This window comes from Rhopalosiphum padi, chromosome 3, assembly GCF_020882245.1.
Source record: "Rhopalosiphum padi isolate XX-2018 chromosome 3, ASM2088224v1, whole genome shotgun sequence".
Taxonomy (NCBI): Eukaryota; Metazoa; Arthropoda; class Insecta; order Hemiptera; family Aphididae; genus Rhopalosiphum; species Rhopalosiphum padi.
This window is the reverse complement of record NC_083599.1, coordinates 9,659,867-9,673,756: the sequence shown is the minus strand read 5'-3', so window position 1 is coordinate 9,673,756 and position 13,890 is coordinate 9,659,867. Positions and strand designations below refer to the sequence as shown.

General features: G+C 23.7%; 1 protein-coding gene across 3 annotated transcripts; it reads right to left on the bottom strand.

The window, feature by feature from the left end:
* Nucleotides 1-1,485: 1,485 nt before the first annotated feature.
* Nucleotides 1,486-13,489, bottom strand: LOC132926666 (protein PAT1 homolog 1). 3 transcript variants are annotated; one of them, XM_060991047.1, is made up of 14 exons: nucleotides 13,307-13,487; nucleotides 10,068-10,158; nucleotides 9,641-9,717; nucleotides 8,432-8,563; nucleotides 8,188-8,322; nucleotides 6,028-6,156; nucleotides 5,348-5,483; nucleotides 4,273-4,367; nucleotides 3,973-4,116; nucleotides 3,432-3,563; nucleotides 2,770-2,904; nucleotides 2,541-2,699; nucleotides 2,195-2,419; nucleotides 1,486-2,044 (listed from the first exon to the last, which is right to left on the bottom strand). In XM_060991047.1, the coding sequence occupies exons 1-14, from the start codon at nucleotides 13,337-13,339 to the stop codon at nucleotides 1,772-1,774; spliced, it is 1,896 nt and encodes a 631-aa protein (XP_060847030.1). In that variant the 5' UTR covers nucleotides 13,340-13,487; the 3' UTR covers nucleotides 1,486-1,771. The 3 variants fall into 3 exon arrangements, with proteins under 3 accessions (XP_060847030.1, XP_060847033.1, XP_060847034.1); XM_060991050.1 differs by having other exon boundaries at nucleotides 3,973-4,113; XM_060991051.1 differs by lacking the exon at nucleotides 6,028-6,156 and having other exon boundaries at nucleotides 13,307-13,489.
* Nucleotides 13,490-13,890: the final 401 nt, after the last annotated feature.

The window sequence follows — 13,890 nt, the reverse complement described above, 5'->3', positions numbered from 1 at the left end:
ATATTGAATATAATATACTAAATAAAAATAAAATGTTGAAGTTTAAATTTATACAATTTATAATCGGAATTTATTTTACCAACATATTATAAGTTTTCTAATTTTTAATACTTCATTCTGTATCTAAAATTCGACAATTATTGTATTTTCATAAACTGACGTACCTCAAGCTACAGTAAACCCCTTAATGCATTGGCAACAAAATGTATCCAATTCAATAAAACAAACAATATTGTGATTAGGAAGTTAAAAACAATACATTTTTATTTTTTATTTTTTGAATTTTACATATAACAAATTCTAAAATAATTATACAAATAGACATATAAATAAACTAAATTTTATTACACATAATTTATATATACTTATATATTACATCCACAGAGTGTATCAAGAGAATTTTCCAATATTACATTAAAAAAAAAAAATGGTAAAAACAAATGATACAACATTAGCATATATATATTCTATACATATGCAAAAAAAGAAATAAAAAAATTCACTAAGCAACATTTAATTACAATATAGGGAGACTTTTTAAAATAATATATTATATAATGAAAATCACTCGATTTTATATAAATATTACAATACATCAATGGCGATAATATTTTAGATATATTTTTTAAAATTCTTTAGGGTTTTTAAAATTAAAAAAAAAAAACCATAATTTAACACAATTTAATTTAATAATTTCTAAGTATATGATCTACATATTTTATAATAATTTATTCTACACTACCATTATTTTATTTAACAATATTTTTTTATACATAAATGTAATATTGACATAATGATAAAAAATTATTTAATGTATGGTCAGTTGTTTAAAATTGCCTATTTTAGTATTAAAGATACATTTTATTAAATTAATAAATAATTAAAAACCCAAATATAATGATAGGGGTAAATTTAATTTGAAATTGCACATAATAACTATATAGGTACTTAAATTATTTTCCTTTAATAACTTGCACAATCAGTTACCATAAGTATTGCAACTTATCAGTAAATGTATAGGATTCATACCCACTATAAATTACCAAATATTTAGTGCTCGAATTATTTAATAGTAAATATTTCATACACATATTTCATAATTTAAAAGTTATTAATTAGATAATTCCATTTTAAATAAAATTATAATAGGTCATTTTATAGAATAAATTAAGTTAAAAAAAAAAATGTAGGAATTATTAAATTGATTAGTATATTAAATTAAATTACTTTTCTTGAAAATAATTAATAGAAATTATATAAAAAAAATTGTTCCTTTAATTAATATTATCATTGGAACGACATTAATATAAAAATAAGTATTCATAATATTAATAAAAAATAAGTTTAAAGCAAAATTAAAATTATACTTTGATAAAAATGATTACCAATATGAAAATTAACTAATTATAATAAGAAATTGTTTCATATTTTACTAAGTATTAATGAGTTGGGAACAAATAAAAGGTAAATATGAAAAAAAATACACCAAGTTTAATGGTGACAAATGTATAGTTAACCTAGCAAAATCTTAAGTGTTTTATGATGCACGGTAATATTAACAAAGTTAATACAATAAAACAGTTTTCAGTCAAAAAACTTCCAACATTATTTACACATAAACGTTTAGATATCTATAAAATAAAGTGCAAGAGAGATTACAATTTTCCCCGATGTTCTCAAAGAAATTTATCCATTGTGGTATAGTTCTATGCAGTGATAATGGTGATCTTTGTTACTTACATAAAAGTAAAATCATGCTTGTCATGAATGATTATTTCTTAGTTGTGTCACCCAAGAAACTAATTCTTTGTACAAGGTTTAATCTTTTTTCTAATGTAACAGATTGATCTAACGGTAAATATGTGAGATGCTGTTCTATAATTTTTTTGTCCAAACCAATTACTGGTCTTTGTATTGTATTTTCTGAACCAACACATATAACATTGCTAATGAAAATACTCCATTGTTTCAATACTTTACGTTCTGTTGTGGGTCGAACTTCTTCTGCTCGTTCAATCATATTTGCTATAACTGATATGCCAAACTAAAAGCAAATATATATTTTAATAATATAATAATAAGTGAATATTATCACAATATTCAAATTTTGCAATTTTTTAAAGCCATTTGTTTAAATTATTATTATTATTATTATTATTATCTAATAAAACTGAAAATATATGTCTGTACTTACAACACTTATCAAAACGTATGAAAGATTTTTCATTAAATATTCCGCAATTTGATTTAATTCAGTAAGACATAAACAAAATATCCATTGTCTTATGTACGGTAAGAAAAGTAATAATAATTGATCTTCATTATCTTTTGAAATTATTGTACAAATCGAAGGACCGAAAAATACACTCCATAAAAATGATGGGTTTTTGAGATGGGGTAAAATTCTGTGTACCAATTGCTAGTAACCAAATAAAACAGACAAATAAATTCATAAGTTTTCTATGATGCCATAAACTCATCAATCATAATTATAAAAATAAATTGATTTTTGCTAGTTTAAATACTAATGCATTGCTTACTTTTCCTTTACGTATAGTCACATATGATACTAAGTGATGTAAGTGGTTTGACAAGATTTCCGTTAGTTCATCAATGTATTGTTGTACAGTAGGTGCTGCTTGTGCTTTGTTCCTTATTGCATAATACGTTTGTTCTATTTTCAGTAGTGGTATATACATCTGAAGAACAATACATTTTATTTTTTACGAATACTTTATACAAATATTTATAAAATATAATTTAACTTACATGTTCAATTTCTAAAAGAATTTGTTTTGAATTTTTTTGGGCAACTACAGCTCGGTCTGTTGAGGATGCAGAAGAGGGTGCAAAGTCATTTGTTTCTATATCAATCATCTTTCTTGGAGTTATCACACTACCAATCTAAAAATATATACAACATAAAAACACAATTTAAATAATAGAAATTAAATTAATGAACAATTAAAAAATTACAATTTTCCACTACATGAAATAAAAACATGTATATTAGCTATTATTAAATGAAAAATGCTGATTTTTTTTCTATCTCAAGTAGATAAGATGCTTAAAAAATTAAATCATTAAATGTTAATAAAATGTTACAAAAAAGTTATAATTTAATAGTTATATATTACTGGGCATTGATATCATAAAGAGAAGAATTTATAAGGTTAAACTTAATTGACTATTTTCAACATACATTGTTGAAAAATAGTAAATCCCTTTTTGTAGTTAAGATTAGTTTTTAAAATTAGATTAAATAATATATATGAATATTTTTAATTATTTTAGAATATCAATTAATTTTCAATTTTTTAAAAAAATGGTTAATTAGAAATCTTCTTAAAAGATTGTAATTAATAATAAATATTAATTGTTAATATATTTAACATTTATTATAATTTGGGACATCGATAAAAGTAACATACCAGGACTTTTCCTAAAGAATTCTCAAAGTGTAATTGTGTATATGAATTGTTAAATCTGGATTGGGTATCTGCTTGATGAAAATTACTGTTGGGTTTTGGTCCACTTGAACCATGATGACGTTTTTGATACATCTGCAAATTATAAAATATATTGTTAAAATACCCAAAAGTACCTAATTTTTTTTTTTAATATTAAGTTTAATTACATATTTATCATTATAAACATGTTAAATTACCATATTAAATGTTTTCTTACAACTTTCTTTTTTTTACTTAATAAATTATTCTCAGATACTAAACATTATATTTTTATCAACTAAATACAAAACAATTGCTACTATTTAAAGTTGAAATAAAATATTTTATTCTATAAGAAACTTGATTATATTTGTCTATTTCAGAATTATTAAAAAAAATCTATTATTATCTAATATGAATATATAACATGTTTAAAACGATTAAATATAAAAAACTAATTAAACTTGATATTTTTAAAAATAACCAGTAGTTCAGTTAGTGATCACTGTATTTTTTTGCTAACCGTAAAATAGTAATCTTCTTCCAATGGGTTACTATTATGAAACTGGATTGTTTGTATTCCAGCTAACCAATGTTTTTCTCTCACTGTCATAAACCCAGCACCATAATCAGTGAAATCTGACTGCTCATCAAATGTGTAATTCTTCTGGAACAAAATAAATTTGTAATAATATATCATGTGAATAACATTTTCTTAATAACTACTACTGGCTTGATGAATTTAGAACCCAAAATTGTTAGTAATGATATTATATAAGTTTATGCTTCACTAATTTAAAAAAAAAATCATTATATAACTAACCATTTTAGGAAAATTTTGATAGCCCATGTTGTTATTAAATCTTTTAACATTATTTATAAGATTTCTTGGAACATTATTATTATTCCTTGGAAAATCTGAAATCAAAAAACAGTAATGTTATTTAAAAGACAAATCAGTAATTAATATTCTTAGGGCTTGGAAGTTATACAATTTAAAATTGATAAAATATGCACATAATAAATTTAAAATATACAAACAAATAATGTATTGAATGAGTAAAAAAAAAAATATTGCTACTGCATACCCTAAATGCATAAGTATGTATACCATATGGTAAAGTAGCAGGGTGTATTTTGGAACTCCTATTAAATCTATGTTTTATTTGCCTGCCATAAAATGTACAAACGTGCTGATGACCTATACATACAGTACAAGCATTAATTATAAATACTAGTACTATATATACTAATACTAAATACTTATAATTAATGGTACTAGTTACGTTAAATTTATTATAGTGTATGGTTTACTGTAGACTTCATGAATACACCGAAAAAAGGTCTGAATACGCGCCTACGCCTATGATTACATTATAATTACTTTACTAGTATATTACATTATAATTTCATCAAAAATATCTATAATATTAATGAAGTTTAATAAAGAAAAACTAGTTGGATAAAAATTGTAACACATTATGCCACAACAAGCACAGCCCTAACAAAAAAATGGCATTATACATAAGTTATGGCTTTTATTACTTTTTACAAATCTTAAGAAAATTAAAATATCTATTTTAAACAATTAAGTATAAAATACATAAAGTAATAAAAAAAAATTTAATTAAGTTAGACAAAAATAAGGAAATATGCATTTTTTTTAAAAAAAATTACAGAATATGCATAAAAATTTTAATTTTTTTTCATCATTGTATAAAATTGGTTTCAGTTTAATTTGCTATAAATAAAGAGCATGGAGTAACTTCTACAATATTTGAGCCTTAATTATTATACTATATTATAAATATTACGGCGTTATAATAAAAAATGACATAAAATAGCTTTATTAAGAAAAACCAAATTAAAGAGTAAAATTATGATGCAAAATAAATTACTTTTTGTTACAACACGAACGTTTGATAAATTGTACTGGGGAACTTCACGTTTATAATACGGAGAAAAAGGTAAATATCCTTGGTTTACTTCTGGCACAGGACGGTTGTAAGTTGGACTTACTTTTACAGCATCGATCTATAAACAATATTAAAAATTAATTATATCCTTCTAAAGTACCTGTTATTTTCATATCAACAGTAAAAATAAAACTTGATTTTAATTACAAAATAATATTTTTTGTTATAGATTGTGTACATAGATATTAAGATTTACAGAAACAACTATCTAATTATAACATAAAATTAATACATAAAAACATAAAATACATTTAAATCAAAAATATACACATAGAGGTGTCAACGTTGGTTATGTTTATCATTGAATAGTGTTGGGATTTTGATCCGTTTTACATTATGTATACAATTCACATAAGTACCTACATTATTCATGATCAAATTTTTTTTTACATTTTTATTTCTAATGGCTTTTCCATAATATACCATATGTTATAAAAATATAATTCAGATTACTTGGCTACTATAATTTTAAGCAAATTTAAATTTATTGAATTAAGTTGGTTTTAACATAAAAAAGCATTTTAACCACATTTCTAAGGCATCAAAATCCCAATCCTATTAATATATTAAAATATTATGTTTTTAAATAAAATAACAAATACCAATTGTCTTTCCAAGTCAGCTACACTTATTGCTGATGAAATGACTTTTGGTGGAGGTTTAGTCAAAATATCATCTATATGTCCATTTACATTTACATCTCTGAACCCAGGAGGTGCGTTGAAAACATTCTATGAAACAATGAGTTAGTTTTACAATTAACATGTTAATTACGTACAATTTTAACAACATTGATAACTTGCAATACAATTATTAAAAAATATTGCAAAACTAGTCATGCACTCATGCATACATATATTTGTGGCTAAAAATCATAACCAAATACAATATTATTAATCATTAATATTTGTATTCATATAATTTAAATAAGATTTAAAAATTTTTTAATTTGTATTCTATAAAAAGTAGTCAATACTTAATAAAATCAAAAACCAATTATCTTTAAAAAATATCTAAACAACTTTATTGAAGAAAAGATTAAAGTCTTAGTGGTAAAACTAGAACCATCCATTCTCTCCAATTTTAGTAGTTAAATATATCATATAGTGTGACCTTACACATAAAAAAGGAGAAATAATTTTGGCTTAACTCTAAAAAAAACCCAAAATTTGTTAAATCATTTTTATATTTATAAAAATGTGAGACTTGATTAGAGTTCATGTATACTTGTTACATAAGTTGTGGAAAATATGACGGTAATTTAGGTTCTGAATTACACTTTAAAATATGTCAATATGACATATTTTTATATTTATTGCTGATAATTGTTCATTGGAACTTAACACTTGTTATACAAAAACTAATGTAAATACAATTATGCCTTTTGATTTTAGTTTCAATAATTCATTATAAAACTGAAAAAATATTGTTCTTTATATTTTATTTTGTGTACAAGTTTTTTTTTCTTTTATACACATAAGCATTCCATTTAAAGTTTATCAGAACAAATGAGACATATGCTCAAAAATGGAACAATCTCATTTTAAATGGAATATAATAGCAGCCTATTAAATTATCAGTATGCCAAAATATCTAAGGCTTTGTATCAATAAAAATTATTATTAGGAACATATCAAATTGAAAATCCAGTATTTGGGTCATTTAACAATTTAAATAGTTTTAATTGTATGCTTATTAATTTATTAAAGTAAATGATGGGATGCTGATAGTATAAATTGCTATTAAAAGTGTTTTATTGACTTAGAATTACATTATCTAAAATTAATTAACATACACTGTAATATTTGAATTATTATTATTTTATACATTAGTATAAAACAAAAAAAAATAAGTATTTATAAAGTAGTTATACACAGATAAGTACAAAAAGCAACCAATCACCGATGAAACAAATAGAAAATATCTAATTTATTTAGTTGGCACAATATTTACATAGTATATTATACTTGCTAGTTTCAATTATTGTGACGGAATATCAATACATATATATACAATACAAACATTAAATTTATTAATATAAGTGAAATATTTAAATTCAAATTCAAAAATGATATATATATATATATATATAAATCTACATTTATAAAACAAGTCAGAATTATATTTCTATATTTAACAAAACATGTCTAATAGTTATACAATTATATTATTTAATACAGAAGCAAGCTTTGAAAAAATACCCATTGCCAGGGTTATAAGGGTTATTACTTAAAATTATCATATTAACTGTTATATGACTGTTGCATCGTTGTTTTTCTTATAGTCACAATCTATTTTTTATTATTTTATAGTGATATTTGATACATTTTAATTGTACATACATAATCTATTTAAGACAACTTTTATGCATTTAAATCATTCTAAGTAAAATTTTCTCTTCTATACCGATATTTTAAAATATTCATTAATTCATTACTAAGTCCGATACCATAGAAAATATTCACATTCACAAATAAATGTGATCATCACAGCTTATATAGAATATAATAATAATAAGGTGTAACTTCCAGCGTTTGTAAAATTACTGTTATATTCTGATACTATGCAGATACCTGTGGTCACATAACAGTCAACATGTTAATTAAAGCACATTATATATTATACGTTTATACGTAATTTACTAAGCATACTGTTTACTACGCTAAACCAATTTAATAATAAATAATAACAATTGGTGAAAAGGCAAACAAAATTATAAAATAAATATAACTAGTCAATTCTTAGAGCATGCAATTATTTACTCGTGGTATAGGATTTGAGCCTTGAACTGGAATTGGTCTTCTAATTGGACCACAACTATTACTTGGTAGATTAATACCATAATTTTGATTAACAAAATTAAAATTATTTTGATATTGGAAAGGTAATGGTAAAGGCTGAAAGTAATTAATAATTAACAAATATATTAGCGAAATGTATAGGTAACATTATTTTACAAGCAAAGACAATTTATTTGCAGTGGTTTACTTATATTAACATAATTACCGGTACTTCATATTGGTGGTTAAATGTGTGTAATTGTCTAAGTTCTCTTTCTAGATCTGGTAATGTTTTCAAAGACTCGGTGAAAACATTTGGATCGGATGGAATTGAATTAGATAAATAATCATTGACTTCCTATTAAAATTAAACATTTTAATTAATTAAAATTAGTTTCAATTTATTAAATTGTTTACTTTAAAAGGCATAATTATTTATACTGATATTTTAAGTTCAAATAGAAATATTATACAGAAAATTAAATTAATTAATTAGGTACATAACAATAAATTGAAAAAGATAACATAGTTTATAATATAATATGATTAAACTTTAAAATATAGGTATATTGTACATAACCTACATTAAGAAGACATTACATCTGTATTTGTTGTCTTCATCTTACAACTGTGTAATATAACATGTAAAAAATCAGCAGTTCATGTTTAACTTTGCTAGAATTAATATTAAAATGAATCAACCAATTATGAAACTTAATAGTAAGTACTTTATCTATGTTCATATGTTGTTTTTTTACGACAATTCCATTTGTATGCAAGTTATGAGTATTTTTAAACTGCACTTTATTATATACCCAAAACTTCACAAAAAATTGAATTATTGTAAAAAAACCTACACACAAACACAGATTAGATTTCATAAAAGTCAATTCACTTAAATATTAAAGCTAACGAAGTTAAATATGAGCTGCTAAGCATGGATTTTATAATATATGTTTTACACTTGAACGACTAAGAACAAATATGGGTATATTGTCCTTTTGAAAAGATTTAAATCATCTATCACAGAGGTACCCAACCCGTGGCCCACAATAAATATTAATGCCTTCACTTTAATTCCAAAATCATAAATTAATTGTATATTATATTTTAATATATAATTATTAAAATTGATGGGGCCTAGTCTTCACAAAAGTTAAGACACCACTGATCTATCACGTAAAATGACTAGACATTATTCAAAATTAACATTATTATTTAATATAACAAAATTTGTTCGAGGAATCTCTACTAATCAGCTATTAGTAAATTCCAACTGAAACCGGAGTTCTAACATATTATTATACATGTTTATGAAACAAATATAATATTTTTCATAATACACTCATAATGTTTAAACTGATAAAAATAATGAAGATATGTTTAATAATGTACCAACTTTTTAAATAAATACAAACAATATAATTTAACTTACTGTTTCATCAGGCCATTTTTTTTTTATAACTTCATCATATTGAGCATATTTTTCATGATCAGCTTCCCAATCACCGTCTATAAGAATAAATATTTAATAACAAAAATTAAAAAAGTGTGTCAAGTTTGTAACTTGAAATCACAACATATTTAAACAATTCACAAAGTATAATATGAATTCCTTTGTGAATTAATTACTTCTAATAAACAACAAAATAACAAGAAGTTGGAAATTATTTCATATAAATTATATTTTTATTCATAAAAATAGGATAAACATAAAAAATAGTTCCCAATGTTATCATACTATAAATATTCATAGATTAACAAAATTAAATACACATTTTTATAGGTGAAAATGTATTTTAAAATATCAAACATCTAATTTATCATACAAAATATACTATTTTCATCATATACAATATTACCTGACATATCATTTCCAAAAGTCTCATCATTAAGAGCATCATATTTGTCTTCATCGTAAATTTCTTCTTCAAAATCATCATCAAACTTTGCCTATATAATAACAATTATTAGTTTAAAATTCAAAATAAAAATTGAATAGATTAAATATATTTAGTGAGTATATATAAGCACTTGCATTTTGCTAACTTAAACACCAGATAGCATAACATTATAATATTTTTTTTGTTTAAAAGGTTTTTACTATAGTATTAGTTTAGTTTTATATTAAAATTATAAGCTGGTAATGTACTGATAATAATTTTTTTTTTCAATAAATGTATTAACAATGTTAACATACAAAACAAAATTGTAACAGAGTAAAATTACATAAGTCATCCAATTATCAAATATGTATTAATAAAACATTATAAACTTTTGTTTAATTATTAAATATTCATATTAATCATAGTTACAACTAGACAAATATTTTTGAAGGTGCACAAATTGTAAAAACCACGATCCCTTTCCCTTATGTATAAATTAAAAATAATTTCAAATGTATGTTTGTGGACTATATTTTAACATAAGCAAAAGTAGCCAGCTTTGCAAAATAAAATTGTCATAGCTATCATAACATTATTTTTCTGTCCAGTAAATTGTATTTATTTAAGTTACTGCTTATTCAGGATAACGTCTTCTTTCTCAATTATTTAAGTCAATAATGCTATTAAAATTATTTGCATTCAGTTGAGGACTGATTTGAAATAATGTTACTTGATACTGGAAGACTTAGGTCCTAGATCGTTTATCTCATTTTAAGAGTACTGAGGTGCATTATAATATAATATAAGTAATAGATAATATTAAAAATAATATAAACATTAAAATGTTTGTGTTTCATAATAAAAATCCATAAGAAATTTGTAAACAACACAATTTAACAATTTACTTGTATTGTACGTTTATAACAAATTATAAACATGAAAACAATATAAATACACCCACAACCATAGGCCATAGATAAAAAAAGATGTCATTAAATTGTGTTCAAAGTTATTTTGTCAGTATATTATAATTATTAAGCCACAAATAATTATATTACTGTGACCAATTCTATTCAATATTAAAAAATTAAAGATTATTTTTATGTTATAGCTGGAAACATAATGGTGAGGTTAGTAAGTTATTATCTATACTCCTCTATATATATAATATATCATATCTATAAAATATACAATATTATAGTACAATATTTTTGTATTTATTATTAATTTAAATTGTATGTATGCTGTAATCATTATGTTCTACGCTTATGTATTTCTGTACCTCATTATTAGGGCTCGGATTTTAAAGCATAATAAATAACAAAAAAAGCACAAAATTGTTTTAAAAAAGCATGACTAAAAATTAACATGAATAATTAGTTATAATTTATAAAACTGAACAAAAAAAAATTGAAAAATTAATTTAAATTAAAAAAAGAATTTACTACTATGTATTTGGCAAGATTTTCGGAAGTGAAACTGACTCTATTATCTGAGAAGATGTTTTTATACATAGAAAACGAACGCTCTACATTGACTGAAGTGATTGGTGCATACTTCATGCAAGAGGTTTCGTTTAAATCAAACCCATGATAGTTAATTTCGTTTGATGAAACGCCACACAGTATAGTATTAATGTTTATTTTTATAGCATAACAGACATATAAAAATATCACAGTTAGAATAACTGAAAAAAGCAATAAAAAAGCAAAAAAAGCATTTACACAAAAAAAAGCTAAAATAAATTCGTTTATTTGGAATCAGATTGACGTGAAACGAATTTATGTATAATAATTAGATTTCTATCTTGAATATATAAAAGAAGCATTTCCTTTAAAATCCGAGCCTTACTCATTATCTATCCGTTGGGGGTTTCACTTAATGTTAATAAATAAATAAAATTAATATTTACTTCAAAATATTGTAGGAAAAGGCTTTTATATTTTAGGGATGTACAAGTATACTATGTACCCCCCCCTCTCCTACAAGTTGCACCAATGATGCTAATACTAAATAGTTATATTAAATTTAATTTCACATAGTCATAAACTTTAAAATGACTTGAAGTACCATACACAATCACACAGTACAGTACATACAATGTTTTTTTTATTTGGCAACTTGTAAAAGTCCTTTTCTGACGTTAGGAAAATAAACACATACCTTAAAGCAAAATAGACAAAATAGATTTTTAACTATCAATGTATATAATTTTAGAAATAAACAAAGAGATTTATTTCTAACCTTTATTATATTTTCTATGAATTCAAACACTCTAAATTTGAAACACTATCATCACCTATGTCATTAGATTCATTGAGAAAGAATCATAAACAAATCAGAAACGAAACTCTTATTAACAACAAATAACTCATTGGACAGACAAATTACTGAGAAAATAAATTGATAAGTGTTTTTAAAACATAGTTTTATTAGTTTTCTAAAACATAAAGCTAGGTATGTGTATGAACCTGTATTCAGTAGATTTAGGTCTGAAGATAGTCAAAATATTTATGTAAGTAAAATGATCATTAATTTACACATAGAAAGAGAAACTTCATTAAATATGAACATATTAGTGAACTGAAATCATCCAGCATAATCTTTTGATAATTGGTAGGTATACCTAAGGTTTATATTAACATTTATTAATAGGTATTAACCTTATATTTAAGTAAATAATAATTGGTTTAGTTTAAGTCTTGAGAAAAAATAACTCTTAGCAAAATGTAAAACAAAAATATGTTTAAAAGCCTAACAACAATACACGTTTTAGATTAAAGTAATTTGTATACACGAGAACAGTTTATGCCGTAAAATTGGTTGGTTGAAGTGCTAGGGTAATAATTCAGCACTAACAACATTAACTTAAGCATCGGAAAAGTACTATTATAATAATATGTATTGTGATACCTAAGCAAAACCAGAGAATAAATGACATATAACTACACTCATTACTGATCAAATACGGTACAAAAAGTTAGAAACAAAAATATTGATATAGGCAAAATGCTACCATACGTCACAATCACTCAAATATGCTCCGTTATGGGGCGGACAACGATGGACTTGTATGAATCAGATCCAATCGTTCGGAGTTGAATTAATATTTATCCGAGTCCATGATTCTAACGTTCTATCGTTTGAGACCATACATATACAGTACTATATCGGAACACACTGCTGAACCGGACTGTAAAAATTGATGAATTTACCTGTTGATCCGTCAAAAAGTCTTCACCGTCCATGGCGAACGGCGATACGTGTGTCTCTGCCTTTCTGGAGGAGAAACCTGAAATTTTTCGCGGTGCCGTACTCGTTTCGAACTTAAGCCATAGTCTTTCGCAGTTTCACTAACACGAAAAACATGCACTAAATAATTTTTTTTTTTAATTGATAAAAATTTGATAAGGCGCAACGACGATTTGGAGGTTATATCGGCGGTGTTCTGGGCGGGCTTCCTAAGATACAGGACGCTTGTCGATTATTCGTCCGACGATGGAGAGATTGCATCTCTATACGGAATCGAAATTGATCGAAAATTATTAAAATATTTAATTTAAAATTGTTTAGTAATTATTCGGTTGATGTTAATTATCTCTGGTAACGACGTAACGTTCTCATTATCATGCCTAGCTATATTGATAACACACGTGATTATTTTTGTAATAGATTAAATACCTAACATAATTATACATTCAAAATTTTCACACGATATTATTCTGCTGACTGACAAATGACACTTAAGTAAACAATAAATAATAACTATGCAAAATCTTATTGGAATTTTGTATTTATC